The 25,590-nt window shown below is 32.6% G+C and overlaps 2 protein-coding genes and 1 long non-coding RNA gene across 9 annotated transcripts; 2 read left to right on the top strand and 1 right to left on the bottom strand.

Annotated features, from left to right (window-relative positions):
- The first annotated feature begins 7,860 nt into the window (after window positions 1-7,860).
- LOC106663412 (zinc finger protein 664-like) lies at window positions 7,861-9,492 on the top strand. The gene is made up of 2 exons (XM_014388231.2): window positions 7,861-7,974; window positions 8,049-9,492. The coding sequence occupies exons 1-2, from the start codon at window positions 7,930-7,932 to the stop codon at window positions 9,243-9,245; spliced, it is 1,242 nt and encodes a 413-aa protein (XP_014243717.1). The 5' UTR covers window positions 7,861-7,929; the 3' UTR covers window positions 9,246-9,492.
- Window positions 9,493-12,324: 2,832 nt separating this feature from the next.
- Window positions 12,325-25,586, top strand: LOC106663535 (osmotic avoidance abnormal protein 3). 7 transcript variants are annotated; one of them, XM_014388432.2, is made up of 17 exons: window positions 12,325-12,440; window positions 17,062-17,178; window positions 19,489-19,644; window positions 19,719-20,004; window positions 20,067-20,300; window positions 20,362-20,501; window positions 20,586-20,811; window positions 20,894-21,069; window positions 21,142-21,218; window positions 21,283-21,336; window positions 21,398-21,620; window positions 21,674-21,834; window positions 23,782-23,882; window positions 24,426-24,478; window positions 24,857-24,962; window positions 25,018-25,161; window positions 25,224-25,586. In XM_014388432.2, the coding sequence occupies exons 2-17, from the start codon at window positions 17,107-17,109 to the stop codon at window positions 25,319-25,321; spliced, it is 2,307 nt and encodes a 768-aa protein (XP_014243918.1). In that variant the 5' UTR covers window positions 12,325-12,440; window positions 17,062-17,106; the 3' UTR covers window positions 25,322-25,586. The 7 variants fall into 7 exon arrangements, 5 of the variants coding, with proteins under 5 accessions (XP_014243918.1, XP_014243919.1, XP_024086028.1 ...); XM_014388433.2 differs by having other exon boundaries at window positions 21,127-21,218; window positions 25,039-25,161; XM_024230260.1 differs by having other exon boundaries at window positions 21,127-21,218; window positions 25,018-25,153.
- On the bottom strand, window positions 20,946-23,738 carry LOC106663536. Its single transcript, XR_001340043.2, has 3 exons — window positions 23,181-23,738; window positions 22,947-23,120; window positions 20,946-21,024 (listed from the first exon to the last, which is right to left on the bottom strand). It is a non-coding gene; the product is annotated as an uncharacterized LOC106663536 (long non-coding RNA).
- Window positions 25,587-25,590: the final 4 nt, after the last annotated feature.

The raw sequence follows: 25,590 nt of genomic DNA, 5'->3' as shown, positions 1-25,590 counted from the left end.
GCGCGATTGATCAATGGATGTGTGTTGACAATTCATTCTGTTGTATTTACTCCTAGGCTGAACAAATTTGATGAACTGTTCTATAAAGAAAACGGAAAATTGGATTTTTATATCGCATAAAACTAATTATTTATGGGTTCGCTTCAATGCCAAAGAATGAGCGGTCTTCCTATCAAGGACGGTCATTCATCTTATTTTATATACTTCGTCAAGATTTCCTTGAATTCGTATATATAATTTCTTACAATGTTTTATAATTAAATTTCTTTATAAACCTAAACCATCTTTTCAATTAGCATTATAGATTGCTAAAGGGGTGTCTGAAGAAAATATTGCTAGTCAAAGTCTTATGAGACTCTATTTAGAAGAAATTTCATCAGAAGAAAATGTTTTACTCTGTACTGCAGCGTTTTAATTGAGACCTTTCTCAAAATAAGCTTGGATCTGGTGCCCTCAGATATCAGATATACTAAATTTGACAAGAATCCTTTGACTATCATAATTGAGCCTCTCAGCCACTTTTAGCCGCTAACTTAGATATAAATGGCCTAGATTATATACGATTTTCTCTAGAACCCAAGAGTAGACTGATTCGAAAAGACATTGCAAGTAACGATATTTGAAAAAGAATGCTTTAGTTCAACCAAAGGTTTGGTAAAATCAACTAGGAAAAAAACACAGAGAGTTTGACGTAATTATGACAGGTTTTTGCACTTTGAAACGACGGCATTATTGATACTGAGCTCGATAAGTTAAGAATAGAAATAAAGCCAGATCTAAGAAGGAGCCACCACAAAATTAAAACAAATGAGATGGTACGGTACACACAAAACGAGAGAAAAACTCAACTTTGACATACTCTTCCAATTGATCATAGGAGACCTGTGGAAGAAAGCTAGCCCCAAGTTTCAGGAAGGGCCCTCTTATGGTACACAGAAGGGTCAAAGATGAAACAGCGAGTACGTGTATGGAAAAAGGCCGAGTAGTGAAGTCACTTGATCGAATCCCGACAGATTTCCATGCTGAGACGCATGCAATACAACTCTGTGACAGAAGTTAATAAAAAAATTAAAGGTTCATAGATTTAAATACTCCCAGACTTTCCGCTATATAGGCACTAAATGAGTATGCGTTCAACTTCAAACAGGCTTAAATTGCCTAATGGCACTAGGAAAACACATCAAGATTACGTTAAAATGGGACATGAAGCTATAGAAGGAAATGAACACGCTGACCAACTAGCCTTTTCACCCATGGAACAAAACCACTGTATACTTGAGTTGGAACTGGAAAAATGGCTTGAGAAAGAAAAAGTCAAGCACTGAAAATCCCAGTTATGAAGAAGCTAAGAGAGTCAGGTTCAAAATATTAAAACGTTTGTTCGTAGTCTGAATATGTACCACACTGGCACTTTTATAAAATAAACTGGTATAAAATATTAATGACTGACGACTACCATTGCGTTAATTCACCTGAGGAAGGATTAAAATAAATCCGAAACATCGTGGTTAAAAACTGGTTATGGTTTTTTTGAGATGACCTATTATCCCACCTTTGAGAAGGAAAAATCATAAGTTAAATTGTTGAGGTCGAAATATAAGAAAACATCGTCAAGCTAAGAGATTTATAAATCTTTCAAAAAACATCAGCAGGCAGGATTTGAAAAAAATTATACCCTTTATAACGGTCACTGCCCTCTTAGCTACCACCTAAAGAAGATGGGGAAAAGAGAGATAGAAACATGCCGACTCTATCAAGAGGAACCAACGACATCGGCGTATGTCCTTAGTGAATCAGAAGCATTCGCTTATTTACCTGTTCGGTAAGGAAATCCTCACACTAAAAGAGGCGAAGAGCCACCAAAGAAAGTGCTTATACTTAATGGGAAAAAGTGCACTTTCCAATGTATGGTTATAATTTATAGGGGTTATAGGTCTGTATAGATCGCACTGGAGGAAAGAATTTTAAAAACCCTTATTCAACCCCCAATTTTAAAAAAAAATCCAACTCGATCTTTACGGAGAAAAGGTCTTGCATAATCCTGCTTATATTCATAGATTTGATTATGGTCTTTTCTGCTAATAGGACATTTTTAACTTTGAAATTTTGGGCCGAAGAAGTTTTCAACTCCGAAACCGAATTATTGTCAAATTGAATCAATTCAAAACGTATCCATTGTAGAATAATTTGGAAAACTGATTATAAAGGGATGTCACATTGTCACAAATATATCCAAAATAACAAATGAACGATTTAAAAAATTAACTATTACAAATTTGTAAAAAAGTAGATATTTTTGGAATTTTCTATCAACTATGATGATGAGAAGTGGCTCAATTGATGATTTTTCAGAAAGATTCATCATCAGAAAATAACCGTATTTGGTAGAAGAATAAAAGTGTTTTTCGCGAATCAATAGCATTTATTATCGTATAGTAGGAGTGTAATTTATAATAGGAATTAAAAAAGCAAAATATCTCGTTTTGACAATCAGCAAACAGCCGTGCAGCAACAAAATTTACACATACTAAGCAAACATAGTAAAAATTCATATAAATGGAAGAAGTCATTCTTTGCGTCAGCTTTCTTAAAACGTAGACGTCGCGCTATTTTACAATGGCCATTTACCTTGGAAAAAGTTTTTACTTTGAGAAATACAATTCAAATTTTTTTTTTGCTTAAGTATTTTATTTTAAACTAATACTTTAATGGAATTCCGTTTCGTTATTCATTTCAATAATGGTTATGACTGATCATTATGAAGGACCCAAAATTGGTTTGTCTACAGCTTTTTCTGAAGAGTATTGTTTTAAGGTCATTCAAATTTGGCTTTCCAATTCTTTCGACTATCGAATTTCCTCTGAATTACTGAAAAAACAATTAAAGCCCAGACCCTGTCGAAAAGAAAGGCTTCTTCAATTTCCTGTCTGATCCAGTATTTCTTTCATTTGATTTAAACCTGTTTTACCTCGACTCTTGAACTATTTCAGAAACAAAATGAACAATATGTAATGTACAGTTTAATCATGTAAAGAACAAAATAACATTATTTGCTATAAAAAACGTCTATTATGTTTAATAATTAAACTTAAGTTGCATATTGAACAATAAAACCGTACACTTTTCGAACTTTAACATCATAGACCGGCAAAAGCAGTACCTTTTCGGAATTTGAAACCGCACAATGCGAATATCTAGCTTATACTTAATTACGATTTTCGGCGATTCCTGCTCTGAAACCGTTTACAGTTTAATTATTATTAGAAAATATAATTTTATATAATGCAAGTATGTATGTAGTACGTTAAAGTATGTAGAATGTTAAAACATTTAATTTTTTAATTATTTCCCAAGTTTCTATCGGCTCCAGAGGATATCAACATTTCAGCCCACAATGCATGATGTTTTTAAATGTAGAAACACACACTATCACTCAATTTAAATACTTTCTTTTTTATTTACATACCGGTTACATTTACATACATCTTCACTAGTTTGAAAACTAAAGAAAACAAAATGAGCGAGCATAGAAGGATGTTTAGTTTGGACAAAACCATTTCATTGTTGTGATTACGGGAGAATTTATCTGTTTAAGAAAACGGCGCTCGGACATACTAAACCGGCAACACAGCCAGGTTCGGCAAAACTGTATCGCAATTATTTTACGAGTCGTAGTCAGAAAATATATATTAAAATCATTGTAAAATATTTTGAGGGGTATGTAAAGATTATAAATTATGACATATTGCCCTGGTTTTTAAATTTTTGTCATTTTATGAATTTTGATTTTAAATATTCTTTCGGTCGTTATTTCTACCATTTTGTTTGTATAAATTCTCATTAACTTATCAAATGCCAGGCAGGTTTTGACGACAGTCTGCCATAAAGATATTCGTGAAAATAGAAATACATCAAGGTTTGCTGACGATAGAAAAAGCAGGATGTGAATCTGTCAGTGAATAACTTTTATTTGGCATTTCCCGGTTGAAGTGTCCGAAAAATCTCAAGGCTTTTCTTTCTTTCCCCTTTTGAATATAAACTCTGGAATAAAAATAATCAAAACGATAACGATCAGTCATTTGTGTATCTATCCAAAAACTTTAAAGCAAATTGGATATTTTGTTTTGTTAAATTTATTGACGTCAATATCTTGTTCAAAATGAACCTTCTTCTGGGTATTTGTGTTCCCGGATAATTAATTCCTTGAGCTTCTTCTTCATCTTCTAAGGTGGCAAAATATTTGACATTACGTACTTATTTTAATTTAAAACAAATTAAACGAGATCAAAAATTCATGAAGTTTAACAAAAATTATTTAATTATGATAATTTTAAAGAAAATTCTCTAAAACACCTTAAAAATATTTAGTAATAATTAAAATTAAAATTACAATTTATTACCTAGTTTTTTCTTAATAACACATATCCTCTGCCTCCACGGATGGCCTTAGTGTCCCAGGCATCGAGTAAATAAGCGATTGGATTTCTTCTAGTGAAACAGAATCTCATAGCGGTTACATTTACGTACACCTTCACTAGTTTGAAAACAAAATTGGGGGAAAAAAGAAAAAAAGTGCGATCCTAGAAGGACCAGAAATCTTCAGTTTTGGAGAAAACGATTTCATTACTGTAATTACGGGAGAATTTGTTATCCGTTTACGAAAACGGCGCTCGACATACTAAACCTGCAACACAGTCAGGTTCGGCAAAACTGTATCGTAATTATTTAAGGCGCGAACGACGAGTCGTGATCAGAAAATTTACATTAAAATCAATGTAAATTAATTGGAGGAGTACGTAAAAATTTTAAATTATCACATATTGTCTCGGTTTTTTGAAACTTTTCTCATTTTATGAATTTTGATTTTAAGAATTCCTTCAGTCGTTATTTCTACCATTTTGTTTGTGTAATTTCGCATTAACTTATCAAATACCAGGCATGTTTTGAGGACAGTCTGCCATGAAGATATTCGAGAAAAAAAATACATTAACGTTTTCTGACGATAAAAAAGCAGATGTGAATATGTTAGTAGATTACTTTAATTTGGCATTTCCGGTGTTGAAGTGTCTGAAAAATCTCAAGACATATTTTTCCCCCCTTTTTGAAAAGAAACTCTGGAATAAAAATAATAAAAACTTTTAGGCATCGAGTAAATAAGCGATCGGATTCCTTGTTGTGAAACAGAATCTCAATCTTCAACAAGAGCGGTTTGAAATTATTCAACTCTTGTTAGAGGCGGTTAACGAAGTCTAACCCATCTCTTTGTCATGTACCATAAATTTTCTATAAGATTCATGACAATAGAACGTGCAGGCTAATTCATTATGGTAATTGTTACATCCTCCAAGCTATGATGACAACTTGACTACATGCGATCGACCATTATCATGCATTGACCCGAAGTTGTCCCCAATAGACGGAGCGAATGAGACCACAGCTTCCAAACAAATTTCCTCAATGTAATCAAAGATCCATTCCATGATAATCAGTTCGACGGGCATGGACGTCCATTCCACGCCATACCATAACTTACTGTCTCAGAAAAGGCCGTTACTCACGCCTGGCACATGAAAAGGCTCGACGTTTCTCCGTAGTAGAGATCCTGATACGAGTCATCTAGAGATTACGAGGTTGTTCAGTTATCGACCAACTTTGATTATGATTTGGTTTGGGTTTGGGGCAACTGTATAATTCAGTGTATGATTCATTGAAGGACCACATTCCCAAACCAGATCTAGAGATTAGGCAGTTCTCTCTGATGACTGTTTTGGATAGCACTATAACACTACACACCGACCAAAGCAAGAATTTAAATGAAGGTTCCGAGCAATAAAACCATTTTTTTCTAGCCGTCGTACACGTTACGTCCGTCGTTGGACAAAGCATCTGCCCGGGCTAGATCTTCTAGACATAAAACCATGACTTTTACCCATAGAAAAAAAATTTCCCCAAATTTATTGTATATTCAGAGAAAACAATTATTTTACTGGACAAGTTGACTATGCAAAAAATGAAATTGAGTTGTTCGTCTATGAATTATGTGTATAATTTGGTTATTTCAGAGTCCGCCAAGGATCTCTGAAATGGAGCGGGACTACCTCAGGGCAGGGTACTTGGGCCGATACTTTACCTCGTCTACACCGCAGGTATCCCAACTCGACCCCCATCATCCTTGCATTCTTTGCCTACGACTGTGCTACCTTCTAATCCCGATTCGACAATTGCTTCGGAACATATCCTGGCACATGTCTCGCAAATAGCCGAATGGAGCAAACAATACCGAATAAAGCTTAATCAAAGCAGCAAACATCTTCCATCCCCCCATACAATAGTCCTCAATAAAACTTCTATCCCAAAAACAGACTGCCTCCGCTACCTTGGATTCCATGTAGACCCCAGGCTGACCTAGAACCAACACACACGACCTAAAAGGCAGGAATTAAACAAGTAGTAGTTAGGGGTATAGTAATTTTTCACTACTATGCAGACTACTGTTACGCAAATCTAATATATCACCAAAATCATTGTACAAGACATACTAAACCTTCTAATATCCAAAGAATACTCTCTTTCCAATCCAAAGTCCTCAGAACCATAGTCAATGTCCCTTACTATGTCTCCAACACTTCACATTAACCTCAAAATCCCTCTCGTGCAAAAAATGATCCCCAAAACATTTTCCGCATCCCACAATAAACTCTCCTCTCATCCCAATCGATACATATCCTCCCAATCCATACTCATATCCCACAGAAACTACCCTTATAATCCCACAACAGGCCTCGTGACCTACTAAATGAGGTTAAGTCCTCATGCATAGTTAGATCAACAATAGTTAATCCCCCTCATGACACATGATCTATGTCATTTGTAAATCCAGCTCATTACATAATGGAATTAGGATACATATTTTATTTTATTTGTAAGAAGCAAATCAAAACGAACAAAATGGAAAAGATCGATGGAAGTGAAGGACCAACTTTGTAACTCGCGGGAGACAGTCCGGAAAGGATGAAAGGCAGAATAACACGGGGAACATGCCATTTTAAGATTTTGGGCACACCACCTCCAAGTTGGCTTCTTCAACTTTTTTTGTGGAAAAGTAATCTGGTCCAGAAAACATCAAGAAGAAACTTTCTTCGGGTGAGTTTCCCATTTCCATGATTCCTTTATTTTATTCCTTTGGGATTGCGCAAAGAAAATTTTTAATTTGCTTATTTTTTATAATAGTTTTAAATTTTGTAAATTAGATTTTAATTTTTTTTATAACAGTTCAAAGATAACAGGTCTTCTGTTTCTTTGAATTATATATTCGGAGATTATAACAAAAAAGGTGTAAATCTAATTTTAAAAAATTTTTGTGAATAAATTGGGTATGACATAAGTTACCTTTTAATTATATTTTTTCATTAAAAAATGATAATAATAATTTATAGTTTATTTTTCATTACAAAAATCCCATAAAATTCTAACATGTTTATTAATTTAACGGGAGGCCACACCTTTTTTTATTATGTACAAAACGTAGAAAAGTAAGTTTACAAAGCAAAAATAAAATTTATAATGAAATAATATAATAAAAAATACACAACGAAGACAATTTATAAAGTTTATAAGAAATAATAATTGAAGTAATGACATAATAATATAAAAATCAAATATAATTAAAATAGAAATGAAAAAATAATAATAAAGTAATTTTAATATTATTAATTATGTTTAAAAATTTAAGTATATGTGAATTTTATTGTTATTGTTCAATGAAATCATTTTAAAAATGTTTATGATGAAATATTTGCCTGTAAAATTGGTTTCTAAGGGGAGCCTGTAAGGTAACCAGTCTCGAGGTTACAGTGTCAATCCGCTTTGTTGATAAACAATTTGTTCATGTAAACAAAATTATTAATTATCGTAAATAGTAATTTCGATATGATGGAAGTGGAGGAGAGTACGGCAAACGCATATGAAAATTTTGTTAGTTTATCTTATTATTATAGTTCAATTTAAATTATCTAACATTGTTTTTTGTTTATTTAATCTTGTTGTAGATTAATCTTGAAACCCGTTCTGATCTGGTAGAACCTCAGTTGGAGGAATCTTTAAAAATAAATAATTTAAATTTTGATACTTTGAACTGGCACAAGGAACAAGATATCAGTGCATCCCAGGCGAAGCTGTCGGATTTAAAGTTCTTAGATAGCCGTACAAACAAGTTGTACAATGGGTCGAGAAGAGAGCCTGAAGTGCTCACTGACTTGAACTGTAGAGACGGTTTGCCGCTTGTCAGAAAAGACATAGAGATTTCAAAGAATGTTGACCAAGAAAACCCCGATGCGCCGTTCAAATGTGCATCATGCAATAAAGTTTTCACATCCAAAATCAGCATAAGATTGCACATGTTAAAAAGGCACAGGGTGAAAAACCTGTACACTTGCGAACTCTGTGGAATAAGGCTTGATACGTCTCCAGAGCTTTGTAACCACATCAACTCCGAACACAAATCAATAGACGACCGTTATTACTGTAGAAAATGTGATTACAACACAACTAACTATGCAGAAATATCTTCTCACACGCATGAAAACCATACTTGTAAAGACTGTGGAAGGAGTTTCAAAACTGTAGATAAATTTGAGAATCACAAGTTGTCACACTCGAAAGAAAAGAAGCTGGAGAAAAACTTCACCTGTGATACGTGCGGAAAGAGATTTGCCTTCGGCTGCCTCCTCAGGGACCACATCAATCTTCACACGGGCGCTAAACCTTATCTCTGCCAAATATGCGGCAGATCGTTCTCGCAGAAGGCTTCTTTAAAGCAGCACACCAGGACTCACAACGCAATCAGACCGCACAAGTGCACCGAATGTGACCAGGGTTTCTATGGAAAAGGAGACCTTAAAAAACACTTGAGGAAGCACACAGGAGAAAGACCTTATGTGTGCGAAATGTGCGGTGAAGGGTTTTCTCAGAGCTCTCATCTCGGCTTTCACAAAAGGACTCACACGGGGGAAAGGCCGTATCCTTGTGACGTTTGTGGACGAGGGTTTACAAAGAAAGGAGACGTCATAAGACACAAAAGAATTCACACAGGAGAGCTGCCTTATTTTTGCTTAGTATGTGGCAAAGCGTTCAGGCAAAATACACAATGTGCCAACCATATTAAAAACCACCACCCGCATTCACAAGTGTCAGTCGCTCCAAATCCTAATCCTATCATCCCTCCATCTACATTCCAACCTTCCTAACTAGATTATTTAAAATAAATAGAAATTAAGATAAGTGGGCCTTATGACAATCTGTCAAATTCATTCAATTCGAGGTGATTAAGATTTGCTCAAATATGTTAAAATATTTTTAAAAATTCAAAGTTTTAAAAAGTAGGTATTAAGTAAATGTCAATTATTTTAATATGGTTGCATTTTAATTATAGAATATGATTGTTGACTGAATTTGTAAGGTTTTGTAATATTAATTTTTTTAAAATTAACTTTATCATATTGTATTTTATGATCCATAACCACCTGTTTTAAAATAACTATTAATTTGATTTAAAGATGTTAATTTAATTATATAAATAAAATCAAAATTATCTATAAAGGTGCAATAAAATTTATTTGATTGTATTAACTAGATCCACCTATATAAATTGTATAGTTTTATTTTTGATTTTAACACAATCAAATTTATAATTAAATATTATTTAAAATAAAATATGTAAATGATTATAATTAAATTTTGTGCTCTTACATTCCAACATTTTCATTGATTATATGAACCAGCATGCTAACTTATGTGTGTTTACTTTGCTTTCAAAATTGTCATAATGGCTGTTTTGTTTAAGTAATTAACATGTGCGGTATTTTGCACTTAGATTATGTCGAATCAGCTTGCCTGTTCTTGCCAGTTGCAACTGCCATATTAATTGTTTATTCCTATTTTGTAGCAAATTAACATCTAGCAATTGCATCCAAAAATATAATATATATTTGGATTAGACTTTACAGAGGGTTATTTTGCTGTTGTAGCAGCCCAGGATCTTACGTTAGTCCTGCCTCTCCTATCTACTGACTCTGGGCTAGACGCACACCTATATATAATGAAATGAAAAATAAACTTTATTCTGGGACTTAAAAGTTCCCTTGAATAATTAATGATGAATACAATATAATTACCAAGATTCAAGCCTGATAAGGCTATACAAAGATACACATTTATAAAAATGTATAAACTGAAACATTTCCTGACAGACTAAAGTTCATGCCTAATAGTTAAAAATTTGTAAATATTGTATTTGATGGAGGAAAAAAAAATCTATAATTGTGTAGTGTTTAGTGACTGTTAGCCAATGATTATTTGGAAATTGTGAGGTAGGTATGATGTGAAGTAGGTTTTAGAAAAACATTTTCTTTATCGAGCCAACGTTTCAATCTTTATTGAGATCGTCTTCAGGTCTCAAAGTTTGTTTTGTGCATAGTTGTGTCATTCTTGTGTGTTGTGTTTATCACTGTGTGGCACCACAGTTTGAGAATCACTGGTCTATCAGATATGGTTAGGTTTCTTGAAACATCTTCAGTTTTCGAAAATAATGTTTTGCAATGATAGTAGACAAAATATTTGGTAACAACCAAATCACAAGTTCTTTAACTTAAGATCAAATCTCATGATTTAAGGGTGTAAATTTAACAAAATTGGAAGTATAATTAGGAGTGGGCAAGGTTGCAATAATTACCCTTAATATTTTGAATGTAATTTAACTGGAAAATGCCAAAAAAAATCTCTGTGCTGACAGGCTTGTACAGATTAGGTGGATATTTGGATTAGTAGGACTTCTCTGCATATATTATGTATATAACCATGTTTTTAACAAAATTTAACTATCTTCAGCCAAAATCATGTTTTCCTTTTATTATTATATCATTATGCTCATACAGTGTGCAGAGTCAATGCTGAAATCCACTGGCAATTCAAGATTTTATACTTTACAATCAATTATATTTCTCCACCTCAGGTGTTGGCTCTGGAGTCAGAGCTCGGTCTTATCCATCCAGCCACCGAGGCTCCAGGAGCTATCAACAGCGATGTCATTTCAGCACTCAATGCAATAACTTTTTAAAAACAACTCTTCAATAGATTCTGTCTTACATACCATTCACCCAGTTAGGTTGGTGGAGTACTCGATATTTCTCTATCCCCCTTTATATCTGTTATATAATTACCTAATAAAGTGCCAAAGGGATATGTACCCTCTCTATATGAGATTAGAGAGAAGACATTCTCGCTAATAAATACATTCACTCTCAACACATGCTAGGTTCACAAAACTATCAATACTATATAATATAAAACAACTCTGTTTCCTCAAAGATCAGAACATGGGACCCAGATACTCGCTGCCAGGCTCAAGCATGATTCTCATGTCGGGAGGCATTAGGTGGAGCAAAGGAATGCAACTTTCATTAGGTGGGACCCATCAAGCAAACTTTCTCTGCATGTGCCGGCTTTGGCCCAAAAGTGTCACCATCTATCAGTGCTCTTGATAGTGAGAGCTTCTATGCCGATCCAGGACACTGACACTACCACTACTTATTTTTAATTGTGGTTTTTTATTGCATTTCTAGCACCACGGGGTCAGATCACAGGGGTTAAGTCCGGAGGTTTGGACACCCAGCCTTAGCTGCTTCATCTGCTTATTATATGCTTCTGTTATGTTGTTTAATTTACATAACTGGATATTATTGTGATCTTTTTTTTATTTTGGAAAGCAAAATATGTTTAAATTGTATTCCTACTTGTAATTTTCTTTACTATAATCATCACCTTTAGTTGTCCCTTTATATTATTTTAATTTTCAGTTTTCTGCTGCCTTCTTATTTTCAAAATCGTACGTTATGTTAATATTTGCAGATATTTTTCAGCAACAATAATCGTAATTTTCATTTGTCTGTATTTTATTGTTATATTTTACTTGTTAAAGTTCTGTATCATCTTTACTCTTAAAAGTGTATTTTGGATATTTTGACAAAAGGCTGTAAATTTATTTGAAAATTAATATGTGCTTTTAAAAATTCAGGAGAAACACCAGGAGTGCAATTATGCTCTATATATTTGAATTTTTTTTCTTATTTTTGTAACTTGAAATTATTTTCTGTAGTAATTGATTTCTCGTACTGCTAACTGTCAAAAAAAAAAGTTTTATAGTGACTTGTTGTTGCAACATATTGACTTACTTAAAAGTTGAGGGTAGAGGGTTGAATGGGTTGAAGTGGGGGTGGCAGACTGGTAAAGCCAACCGAATGGTTGTATGTCCGGTCAGTGATTGTCGAACTGGCGACAAAGCCAGACCCATGGCACAACGTACAAATTGATGTTTTATCTTTTGCCCTCATCATAAAAAGAAATGCAGTGCAGCCATGATATGCAAAGGCCTATTGCGTTAAAATGTGAGTAATTAATTCATACAAGTTAATTTCAAAAAAATTAAATTAAATCAAAAATTCTTAATTTTTTTTGGCATAGTATAGGTTTTTTGATAATTATTATTTAAATATATTTTACGTCCATTTTACATCCAGTCTTTGAAAATTTTTGTTTTTAAACGTATATCTATGGCAAGTCTTGTTATTGGTGTTGACTGACCGCCAATAACATTTGACCTTTATGAAATATAAAAAGCAATTGTTTGTCAATTCTAATAACTAATGTATGCATCCCAAAGTCATGTCACGATCGACCATGGCTGTTGTCCCTGAGATTTTTAATAAAACAACACACTCATTTTCATATATAAATATATACAGTTTTCTTTAAAAAAAATTGTGTTATGTAATTTTTTTTAAAGAAAACAAAATTTTTTGCCAATATGAATTTTAAGCATAAAATGAAGCATTTTATTATTTAAAAAGTATACAAATATATTTGTTCTGATAATATGTATAGTTATAATTTTGCAAATTATAATTTTAAATATTCAATAATTTGAAAATCAAAGACATTTGACAAGTAAAATAATGCAATAACAGATTAATAAATTAATTTACGCCAAACACACACAATATTTTTAATGGTCTGGATAAATTTCCTTTGATTTCTACATTAATTTTATTTATAAAAACTCAAATGCTTTTTTTTAAACTTTGAATGTCAATTGCACAAGTTTTTTTTTCTTTAACCGTTTTTACCAATTTTGCACCTTTATGGCAAAATTGGAAACGTCAAATGTCAACCAGTTTTGCTCCGAGAGTGCAGAATTATTCTATATATTAAAAAAAATAAATAAATAAATAAAAAGCAGAAGATTATAGTGACGATTTGCAAGAAATCAATGAACAATGACATAATACTTTATAGTAAAGTAGGCCAAAGGTAGATATTATCACTCATCCCGGGCAGGAAATTATTCCATAACAATATATCAACAATATCCAGTTTAATGACTGGAAAAAAAATGTTATTCAACAATTGATTTTTTTAAACATGGAATGTTTTAACAGGTCAGCGTTTAGAATGAATTCTGTATTTATTTGTTTTTATTTTTTGGCAATTCTGCTATTTAAGGACTATATTCATATCAGAAAATTCTTTTTGTGTAAGAAATATTATTATTATTTAGTAAAGGGGAGTGACCAGGCATTTGCATTATCCAGGACCGCCTCCTTAATTTATTATATATTATTTTATATGTATTTTTATATATATTTTAAGCCATTAAATGCTGATTTTATATCTGTTTCCACCTTTAGGATTTGTTCCAACAGACACTTCCTGATGTTATCTAACTGCTCAATACTGAAAAATATCGTTGGATTAGGCAATATTCCTAAGTGGCATTCATAAGGCACCAATGAAAGAACTTCGGTTAAGTACCTTAGGTACTTTTCCTGTGCTTCAAAAACCTTCTTTTTCTCTGCTCATTCTTGGTCTGTTGACACTGCCCGGCCTTTGGAACTTTATCAGAGCTTCTTCCCTTCGTTAATCTTCTTTTTATGAGTCGAGTGAAGTCTTTCTTCCTAGAACTAGAGGGGAATTTTTCTAGGGCAATTAACCCATTTTTGAAGCTTGGCTTCTTTTTCTGTTCTAAATTTTGTTCTTCAGGAGTCAGGACATTCAAAACTGTGAGGATCTTATGGCCTCTGCAGCATCTATTTTCTGTTCCTTCTAAAGCATCCATAGGTAGAGGCTTGGGGTTAATCTGTAAGGTTTTTTTTAATAGCACCTCTTCTTTCTCCTTTTATTTTTCCTTTTGAGATACAATAGGCTCTTTTTATTTTTAACTTTTATTAGGATCTGTATGATTCCGATGGATAGCCCCCGTCAGAGCCCCACATTTATTTAAAACTGGATGTCGCCTAGTATCTATAGTTTACCTCTAAAGGGATGGTTAGGGATGGTTAAAACATACATAGAACATACATAGAACGATGCAAAGTCTGTTTTTTCCTTGCCAAGTTTACGGAATACATTAATTAGGTCCTGATTACTGAATACTTTATTTTGATAGTTTAGCAAGGAAAAAATAGACTTTGCATTGTTACTTGTACATTAAAAAAATATGTATTAAAATAAGCTAGTAGCAATTTTTTTCATGCTGAACTCTGGCATTTTGGTTCACTATTTTTCTTTCTTTTTTTTCTAAAAATAAATAAACAGAATTTTCAACTCTGTCTTTACCTTAAGAAGAGCCCAAATCTCAGGGATCACAACTTGGAAGTTGGTGGATATTTTGTCCCTTGGAAAAAAAATTAATGAAATAAATAATAAAAGAGTAGAAAAGAACCAGTTAAGGTCATCAAACAACACAAAGTCTATTTTTTCCTTTCTAAACTTTTGGAATAAAACATTCAGTAATCAGGGTCTAATTAATTATTCTGTGAACTTAGCTAGGAAAAAACTGACTTTGTGTTGCTCTATGCCTTAACTGGATCTTTTATATGCTGAATTATTATTTGTTTCATTCATTTTTTTTTCATGGATCATCCCTGAGAAATGCACTCTTCCTGAAGTAAAGATGGAGTTGAAAATGCTGTTTATTTTTAGAAAAAGAAGAAAGGAAAAACGAACCAAAAAGCCAGAGTTCAACATGAAAAAAAAAATGGAAGCTTGTTTTAAGACGTTTTACATACAAGCAAAATCATGCTATTATTCAATACCTATTCAGAAGGAAAGTTGTGTTAATTATTAAAAAAAAAAAAAATCACCTCGCTCACATTTTTTCAAATATTTAATAAGCTACATAGCTTATTTTTGATCTAACATTATAACTACTTCAGGAGCAGAACATTTATTCCCAAAAGTATTACAATTCCATACATTTTATTACTTATATAAATAAACTAAACTCATTGAATTAATAAACAATCGATAGCTGTTTTAAATATAATAAAATAAAAAAGATGTTAATCTCTTTATAAAAGGTAATATTTTAAATAACTTGTTCATTGACTATGTATATAATAGAATGTATGAAACTGTAATACTTTTGGGATAAATGTTCCATGTGAAAATGGTCAGAATAGGCCGAAACATTGTGGAAAAAGAACCTTCTAAAAAAAGCACCCAAACAAGAAAAATAACAGATAACTATGATTATCTATATTTTTTCCTATTTTTGTATGAAACAACATATATTACTTTCCAAAAGTTATAGTTTTTACGTATAACACGTATAACAAAGATAACTGATAGTTTAGTTACTAATTTTTTTTTCAAGATTTATTTTGTAAACATTTTTTTACTAAATGGTCTTCCACCAATAAACTTTATATTCTTGATATGTAATTTATCCTTTCACATTAGAAATGTTTATTTCAATCAATATATCTCACCACTATTAATTGAATTGAATACAAGTAAGATAGAAATGATTGGGTCAAAAATTATATATCAACTAAAGCCTCTATCAAGTATGTTTTGTGCCACGAGGCAAGATTGTATCTTATTTTTGTCAACTCGGAACATGCAATTATTTAACTACGACGGAAAACAAATCAATACTTGATCAATTGAATCATTTACCGTTATGTAAAAACGACTAAAATCCCCTTAAGACTTCACACAGGCGATATATTTTTGTGACGAATTTGAAATAAATTTGAAAGTGTGAATTGACAATTCTTCAATAATTGATTTTTACAGGTTCAAAGGACATGGCTGACATTAAAAGAGTTTATTGAACTGTTTTGTCAATTTGCTTCTAGTCTTTTGCCAAACTTTTAGGACAGCAGTAGCTTAATTATTATGTATTTCAAATGGATTTTAGCTTTTCCAAAAGTATAACAAGTTTTATGTTTTAACATTAAATTGAAATTAATCCATATTTGCTTAATGGTCATAATTGACCATATTAATTATTCCAATTAATTATTCTTTTTATCTAAGGTTAGTGTTTGAGATGAAAAATTAGTTCATCCCGCTCGAGACGCTAATTTTTCATCTCAGCCAAAAACCTTATATAAAAAGAATAATTAAATTTAAATTTTCAGTTTAACAATTAATCATAAATATATCCTACTTCTTAAATTTACTATTTAATTGAAATATAAGAAAGATCAACCCTGATGATGGTATATAAATACATTGCAGCTTATTGTCACAATATTATAATATTTTTTTTTTACGAAAGCTTCGAAATGTCTTTTTTTCTTAGAAACTATTGGTTACTCCACTTTTGAGGGCTGAGTGTAAAAGACAATTTCTCAGAAAATAGTTAATCTTGCATGACTAATTTGGCTATGTAAATTTATTCAATCTAATGGGTTACGGAACGGACGGCGGATTTCGGTGTTAAGGTCCTCGTTTGCTGAAGGTCAATTCTTTGTTTTGGCCTGCTGTTGCTTGGTAACTCTTGATGCTTTAGCACCATTTTGCATGAATTGATCTACTTGTATCTGTCCTCGGTGTTTCACAACATATCTGCATTAATTAACAAAGCTAACTGCATAAAAAATAAAAATGAAATTTTAAAAAAATTCTCTAAATTTGAATGAAGTTTAATTAAAAATTGATTCTACTTTTTTGTAATGATATGACTAATAATTTTCATTATTTCTGTTATTTTGATTTCAGGGATGAATGAACTACATGAAGAACTGAAGGGACTTTTTGCTTGATATGGCTGAGAGTGTTAAAGTAATCGTAAGATGTCGACCTATGAACAGCAGGGAAATTTCCCTGAAATGCAAGGTATACCTAAGTCCACAAGTTAGAAACAGTTCCAATAAAGAGTACACGTTTTCCCCTTCGGCGTTACCAATATTGATCTTCATTGTTACAACAGCCGTTAAGGGTGATGGCTGAAGTATAAAAGTGGTGGGCTAAAGGGAAAAGCCCATTAATGGGAACAGGTCACAAGGTGTTGTTCTGACATTGACCCACTCGTATTTTTTTATCAGACTGAATAGGCACATTATTGATCCTGAACAGCCGTATTGCATTGTGCTCTTTTATGCTTCAACCTACTTGCACTATTATGCAGACAAAAAGAAACACTTAGTCTGATGCAGTGTAAATATGCATTTATATGCATAAATTGATTTATGTCGACCTACTATACAGCTTAGAATTGTAAACCCTGTTTTAATTGTTATTAAAGGGAAAAATATTCAGAACAAATATTCAAATTTCATGATCAGTTAAGAGAAACATTTGGCAATATTTTTGTCTATATACATTAATTTAGACAAAACAAAAGACAATGAGATATGCAAATCAATAAATACCTCTGTTGGATGGTGTTTTTATTTATTAAAAAAATTTTTTTTTTCGTCTCTATGTGTTTGTTTATATGGCGTATGATTGAATGTGGTTTCCCAAATGTAATAAGATTCACAAAACTTAAACTAGCAACTTTCACTTTTGTATATTTTATTTATTTACAAGTACAAGTTAAATAGCCTACATTACAAATGAAAAAAAAAATTATTACCCATAAAACAAATAAGACAAGCAAATAAACTGTATAACCTATACATATGTAAATAGTAGGTAATTGATTTTTTTAAAAACTAAAACATACAGAATAAAATGAAATAAATATTGCTTTAAAATATATTATAAATTAACAGAAAATTTATCAATGTTTAATGTGTTGCCAATTAGTTGAATAAAGGGCATTAAAAGGCAGACATATAGGGTCATGGAAAGGCAGTCAACTTAATCACCATGATCTCTGATACTAAAAATGCAATAAAAACATTATAAAAAAGTTGGCCGGATCGGCAAAGAAGTTCTCATGACTCAAGAGCATTGTCGATAGATGGCTCTCAGGATCTGAATCATAGAAGTCAGGTCATTCTCATCCAGATACCACTGTTTGACACCTCTCCATATCTTTGGCTGCCGTTATCCATCTTTGCAGTTAAAACCTCCAAAAGATGTTCCAAGTTGCTTAACCATCTATGTTGTGGTCTACCTAGCAGTCTGCTCCCTCTAGGGTGTCCATGCATGTTTGGTACCTTTTGTCTCATATCTTCAATCCAACAATATAATTTTAATAGATTAATAAATTAGAAGAAACTGTCTTATTTTTCATGAAGCCATGTTGTTCAGGAATATCTGTATGACTTATGTAAAAAAGTCAATTTGTCTATCAATTGGGTAACATTTAGTCGAAAATTTTGTCCATTTGTGCCTCCTAGATAAAACAGAATTTCTCTCTCTCTCCCTCCCTCTCCCTCTCGCACCCTCCATCCTTCACTCTTTTTCTCACAATCTTTGTGGTGATTATGTCTCACAATATTATATATATGCTGGAGGTGGCCTGAGGTCTGCCGGAGGCAGAACGAGTGGAGTTGAGAATTGGCCGTTAAAAAAGATAGACGTTTATCATGTGCGCTGTGTCAAAATTATTTTATTTTATTCAAATTATGTGCTTAAGTTTTATTTTTGCTGTTTGTAATCAATAAAATTCATAAGTCATTTCCAGTACAATTTCAATAGCCACTAACTTATCCAATTTTTCTACATATATAGTCTATCTCTTTCTCCGTCTCTCTCTCTCTCTCTCTCTCTTTTTCATTATCTCATTTTCTCTCTGTCTCTCTCTCTCTCTTTCTCTTTTTCCTCTCTTTTTCTATTTCTCTCTTTATCTATGGCTCTATCTCCCTCTTTCTATTTGTCAATCTATTTCTCTCTCCCTCATTCTTTCTTTTTCTCTCTATCATTATTTCATTCTCTTTCACTCTCTTTCTCTCTCTCACACACACTTTCTTTCTCTCTCCCATTATCTTACTGCACTCTCTTCCTCTTTCTTTTTATCTATCTCTTTCCATTTATCTATCTATGTCTCTCTATCTCTATTTATATCCATCTATTGCTCTCTCTCTCTCTCACTCCCTCCCTCCCTCCCTCCTTCCCTCCCTCCCTCCATCCCTCTTTTTCTCAGTGTGAGTGTGTTTATCTAAATGATTTAACCAAATATATATAGCAAATACTAATATAAGCACACATTCAGAATTATATCCTAAAATATATTATTGAAATACGCATTTACAGAGCGTTGTGGTCATGGATTCGGAGCGGTGTTCATGTTCTATAATGAACCCTACGGATAGTTCTGCACCCTCTAAAACATTCACATTTGACGGTGTCTATTCTGTCGGTTCTACGACTGAACAGATATATAATGAAAGTGCTTATCCACTTATTGAGGTATATCTATTTTTAAATTTTTACAGTTTTAGATTCATTCAGATTTAAAAAAAAATATTTAAAATTTTTTATAGGGAGTGTTGGAGGGGTATAACAGCACAGTGTTTGCTTACGGGCAAACAGGGTGTGGAAAGAGCTTTTCAATGCAGGGCATCAATGAGCCCCAAAGCCAAAGAGGGATCATACCGCGTGCTTTTGAACATATATTTGAAGCGATATCCGTGACACAAGATGTTAAATACTTAGTACTCGCTTCATATCTAGAAATATACAATGAAGAGATTCGAGACCTTCTCGGCCCTGATGTCAAGCAAAAACTTGACCTCAAAGAAAGCCATGATAAAGGAGTCTATGTCCAAGGTATTAATTGTAATGGCACTAGAAGGGTTCACAAGATCAATAATCTTTTATAAAATTTTAAGATTTAACTTGGCACGCTGTCGGATGTGTGGCTGACTGTGAGAACCTCATGTGCAAAGGCTGGGCTAACAGATCTGTCGGAGCGACTCTTATGAACGCAGACTCGTCAAGGAGTCATTCTATATTTAGTATATCTGTTGAAATGATGGCCACTGATGGACTTAACGAGGGGTCTATTAAGCGCGGCAAGTTAAGTCTTGTTGATTTAGCAGGAAGTGAACGACAAGCCAAAACAGGTAAAATAATAAAATTGCATTTGTTTTATATTATTTTGATTATTAATGAATAAAAAAACAGGTGCTCAGGGTGACAGATTGAAAGAAGCTAGCAAAATCAATCTTTCTCTTTCTGCCCTTGGAAATGTGATATCAGCACTTGTGGATGGCAAAGCAAAACATATACCGTATAGAGATTCCAAGTTAACAAGATTGCTTCAAGTAAAAGGAACCCTTTATTAATGATTTTTTTGTGAAATATAGTCTAATGATCAATTTAAAAAAGTATTTAATTTTTTGTAATAGGATTCTTTAGGAGGGAATACTAAGACTTTAATGTTAGCTTGTCTGTCTCCTGCTGACAATAATTACGATGAGACTCTTTCAACATTGAGATATGCAAACCGAGCTAAGAATATCAAAAATCAGCCACACATTAACGAAGATCCAAAAGATGCAATGCTTCGACAGTACCAGGAGGAGATTGAAAGGCTGAAAGAGATGCTTACCAAGCCAAAGATGACAGCTGTCGGTAAGTAGTTCCTTGATTTATTCAACCATAGATAATTTTTAAAATCTTTTTTATTTCTTAAATTGTTTTTTAATTTGTGCAGTAGATGAAGTGATTTTGGAACAAGAACGGGAAAAGATCAGAATAGAATACGAGAAGGAACTTGCTGCTATGAAGGCACAATTTACAGATTTGAATATTTCCAGGAACCAAGTTCAGGATGAACTAGAAAACCTGAAAATGCAGTATGACAGTCAAATACAAGATATAAATAAAAAGGTAATTTATGATTAATATTTATCCCATTAAAAATAAGGATATATGATTTATTTTCAGTCGGTGTTTAAGCAGACAAAACTGACAGTAATGGCTGGTGATACATGCACAGAAGTAAATGAAACTTTAAACAAAGATAATGAAGAAAATAGGTATTTAAAAAAAAAATAAATTAAGAATGATGTATATATGTACATGTCTGATAAATTGTTTCAGCCAAAATAATAATCAGAGCATATCAAAGGCATCTCAACAGCAAATATTGGCAAGGTATATAAATCAATAATTATATTTTATTTCTTTTTTGTGTAAATAATATTTTTGCAATTAGATTGGTGAAACTTCAAAAAAGCCTTGTCGGTGGAGAAAAAGTGGGTGACCAAGGGCTCAAAGAGAGAAGGGCACGGAGGAAAAAGGCCGCTGAGAAACGACTGGCAGCTCTTGCCGAGGTCTTGGCCAAAGAAGAGCACAGTAGCTTGGTTCTTGGAGTGTACGACGATATGCACGACCAGCTCACGGCAAGAAGTGAAAACCTCAAAAAACACCGGCATAAGGTACAGTTTACTTTCCATCATGTGAATTTTGAGTTAATAACTGCGATTCATAGATTCGATCTTTGGAGAGGGAGATTGCAGATCTACAGAGTGAATTTGAAACAGAGAGAACCGATTACTTAGAGACAATAAGAAGGCTCGACAGACAGCTAATGCTGCACAATCAAATTTTGGATAAAGTTATTCCTAACCTAAAAGGACCTTCAAACTACAGGTACTAAAATATTAATAGTTACATATATTTAGGTTTGATTGTTGGTAAATTGTGGTCAACGTATGCATCACATAAATAAATAATACATATGGTTTTTGGTTCTAACCCTGCCCAGGAGACCATGGCAACAGTTAGGACATTGGACTCCATTTGCCGCATTAACTATTCTGGGCTCCAATCTCAGCTTAGCCCATTGAATTTTTATGGAGAATGATATGGAAAAAGTAATGTAAAGTAGTTCTGACCCGACACCCAATGGGCAGTTGAAAGTTAAGCTCTCCTGTTTTACAGGAATTACTTTATTTTTGGTCTAGTGGTAAGGGGGTCTGACTCTATTAGCATCAGTAGTGATCTTGAATTCAAATCTTGGCTTAGACCATAGAATTTTTATTGTGAATAATATGGAGAAAGTATTATAAAGGAGGCTGACCCCTCGTCGACAACACTCAAAAAGTAGTCAGACATTAAGCCCTCTTGTATGAAAGGAATTATTTCCTTTTATTACTTTTTTTTTATCATGTTCATCTTATCTATGATTTACCAATATCAAAAGTTGATTGATGCATGTGACTAAATAATTTTTGACGAATAACTAAAGTTTAACACATTTCATACAGTCACATTTCACATTTGTGACAAAAAAATTGACCAATAATTTTTTTTTTAGAATGGTTTACTTTAACATGTTAATTATAATGAAAACTAAAAAAGGAATGATATTTATTTGTATATGGTAAATATTTTTTTTAAACTTTGGTATATTGTTTTTCACAAAGAACTGACATTTTCATGGGCATTTTATTTCTTCATATATATTTTTTTTCATAATGTACTTCTAGATTTTCTCTACATTGCTCTTAAACTTCTTAGTGCATCTTTTGAAAGCTGATCAATTATTTTTAGTTTACCTTAACCTAATCCAACCTGTCCCTAACCTAACCTAATTCAACCCATACCACCCAGTAAAGCAAAATTGATGGTACAAAGATGGTTGTTAGGTATAAATATAAATGCTCATGAATTTAGTATCTCCTTTGCTCACGAAACAAAACCAGGTTACAGCAACCACCATTAACGAAATCACCATTACCATTACCACCACCATTACTTACCGATCCAGAAAAGGACTCTCAGGAACATCTCTCTCTCTCTCTGAGGGCTTAGTACCAGTTCTAACTCCTCTGAATCTCCGACACAGAGAGAAAATCTTTACTCCGGCTCTCATGCTCCCATGGAGGTCCGTAATGCCCTTGACTTGTCTAATTTCCCCTGATCAAATGTGAGCCCTGTCATTTAATTTAACTTTTCAAACTGAATAGTATCTGCATAATAATCATACGATTTACCTTGTTTTGTATGATCTTATGTACATGTTTATTCCACTCTGGAAAACAATACGTACATACATGTATGAACAGGCATGCCCTATGCATGACATTGAAACAAATGAGAAAAAATTATTAGAGACCTAAAACAGATAATTATAAAACAAGGTAAATTAAATTCCACAGTTAGATGTAAATGGTGATAAATCAACAAAGGTTGTTCATTTAGATTTCTCAAAGAACATCGTTATAGGATGTTTTGTCTACTTTTTCAACTGCAGGAAATTTTATTGATGAGTCCATTGCTTGAGTTAGCAGTCGTGTTATGCTGATGTTCCACTATTGGATCATATTCTATGATTTTGTCTTTTAACTTTTATGCTAGTTGGAATATTTCTCCAAATTTTTCTATTGACCATTGCCGCTCTCCTCTAAGACTCAACTAGGGGGGGGGGGGCAACCAGAGATGAGCGAATGTGTGGATAACGTGAGTCTACTGTACTGAAAAAGCCAAAACAGCAGATAAAAAAAAGCTTTTTTCCAATTTGTTTTTACAGAAAGACCTGTATGAAATGAGTTTTTAAATTTCAATGAAAAATAATAATAGTAGTGTCTTTTTCAGTTCAATTGAATCAATAAAAAATGAATCTAAATGGGACGATGACCTACAGTGCTGGATTGTTCCGGATTTCACAGTTTTAAGAACAAAATTACCACCTGCAGGTGAGATAAAATCAAATTGATAAATTTTAATATTTAACTGTCTTCATTGAAAATGGATATGCTTAATTATTGATACTTAAATAAACCTTTATTTAGACTAATACCCATTTTTAAGAAGCCAATGTTTTATGTAGATGAACAATTTTTTTGTTTGTTTTTTAAACGAGTGCAAGTTTAAAAATTGAGAGAAATATAATACATATTATAATCTTAAAAAAAGTTTCTGTTTGGGTTTGAAGTAAGCCAATTTTAAAATTAAGTTAACAAACATTAAAACAAGGGTTAATGTTACAAATAGGATCATCTTGGAGAAATTCATCCCAAACAGCTCCTGGTAGGCTACAGGCAAGTAATTGATAAATTTAAAAAAAGCCAGTTGTTCATTCTCACTGTTTTGCCAGCACATTAAATGTTTTATGAAACTAAATTAAAAAAAAAAAAAATAAAATAAAGAAAAATGCTTGTGGTCCAAGAGAAAATTTGCACTCGTGCACTTATCGTTATATGCTTGTAACAATTTTTGTGTCATTTTGCATGCACTAGGTCGAGACGGAACATCTGGGGATTTGATCTTGGTGCCGCCTTCAGAACAGCATGTAACACATCATTATTATTTTTGTAAACAGTGATAAATCACTTAATATTGCCTCATGCGCACTCTTAAAATCTGAAATTTTCAACGCGAACTATTTTGAAAACTATTTAATTTAAGTTTAATAACATTACAAAATGAAGTTTATTTTATTATTTAATAAAATTAAATAAAAAAGGAAAAGTTAAAAACAAGCGTTCACTTATGGAGAAAAAAAATTCTCTCTATTAATTAATTTTGTATGTTTTATGCTTGAAAATGCACTTTGCTCTACACAATTTTTTTAATTTCATTATCTAATTTTAGCATTGTAAATATTTCTCTCACTTAAAAAAAATTACTGTTTATTTCAACTATTATGACAATAAAACCATTGTTCCAGAAGTTGGATTTGAACGAAGAAGAGGATTTTGCTGGAAACTACTTCAAGCCTAAAAGGGCGACTGAATTGTTGATTAAAGCGCAGCAGGATGTCGCAAGAGCAAATGGTAAATCGGCACCTTTAGCCTGGAGTCAAATTCACAACAAATAAATTAATTTTAGGTTACATTTATGGTCAAAAAGGTCTGAACCTCCAGGGATCTCTAAATTCTATCCACAACACCCTGTCTTCTTTCAAGAACAATCCACAGAGCTTTCTCAACCATTCCTGGTCTGGTACGCAAAGCCAGATCAACGGGTGGGTTGGTAAGGCATAATTAAAAAAAAAGAAAAAAAAATCTGAATTGAATCTGAATAATTTTTTGTAGATTCCAACAACCGCAAGCCAGCTCGCCTTGAGGCATTACCCCTTGTAGACAGAAAGCCTGTTATTAAACCACAGCTCAATACTTTAGATGTAATTTAATTTAACATAAAATTATTTTCTCTTCATTGTGATAACATATTTTTATAGTTTTAAAAAGGGACCATAAATTCTGCGTGAATTTACATTTACCTATGTGCCTTGAACCTTTATTTGGATTTGTTCATAGGGTTAATGGTTTTCTTTTAAATGTATAGGAAGTAAAGTAATTATACATAGTTGTTTATTCAATATAGTAGTTTTGTTGGTTATATTATAGTTTATTTGTGTCTATAAAAATGTTGAGATTTTTTTAAAAATGTTATTTACAA

Source organism: Cimex lectularius, unplaced genomic scaffold (assembly GCF_000648675.2).
Source record: "Cimex lectularius strain Harlan isolate CLEC.00 unplaced genomic scaffold, Clec_2.1 scaffold2, whole genome shotgun sequence".
Lineage (NCBI taxonomy): Eukaryota > Metazoa > Arthropoda > Insecta > Hemiptera > Cimicidae > Cimex > Cimex lectularius.
Note: the sequence above shows the minus strand (reverse complement) of the source record. Positions and strands in the feature narration are given on the sequence as shown.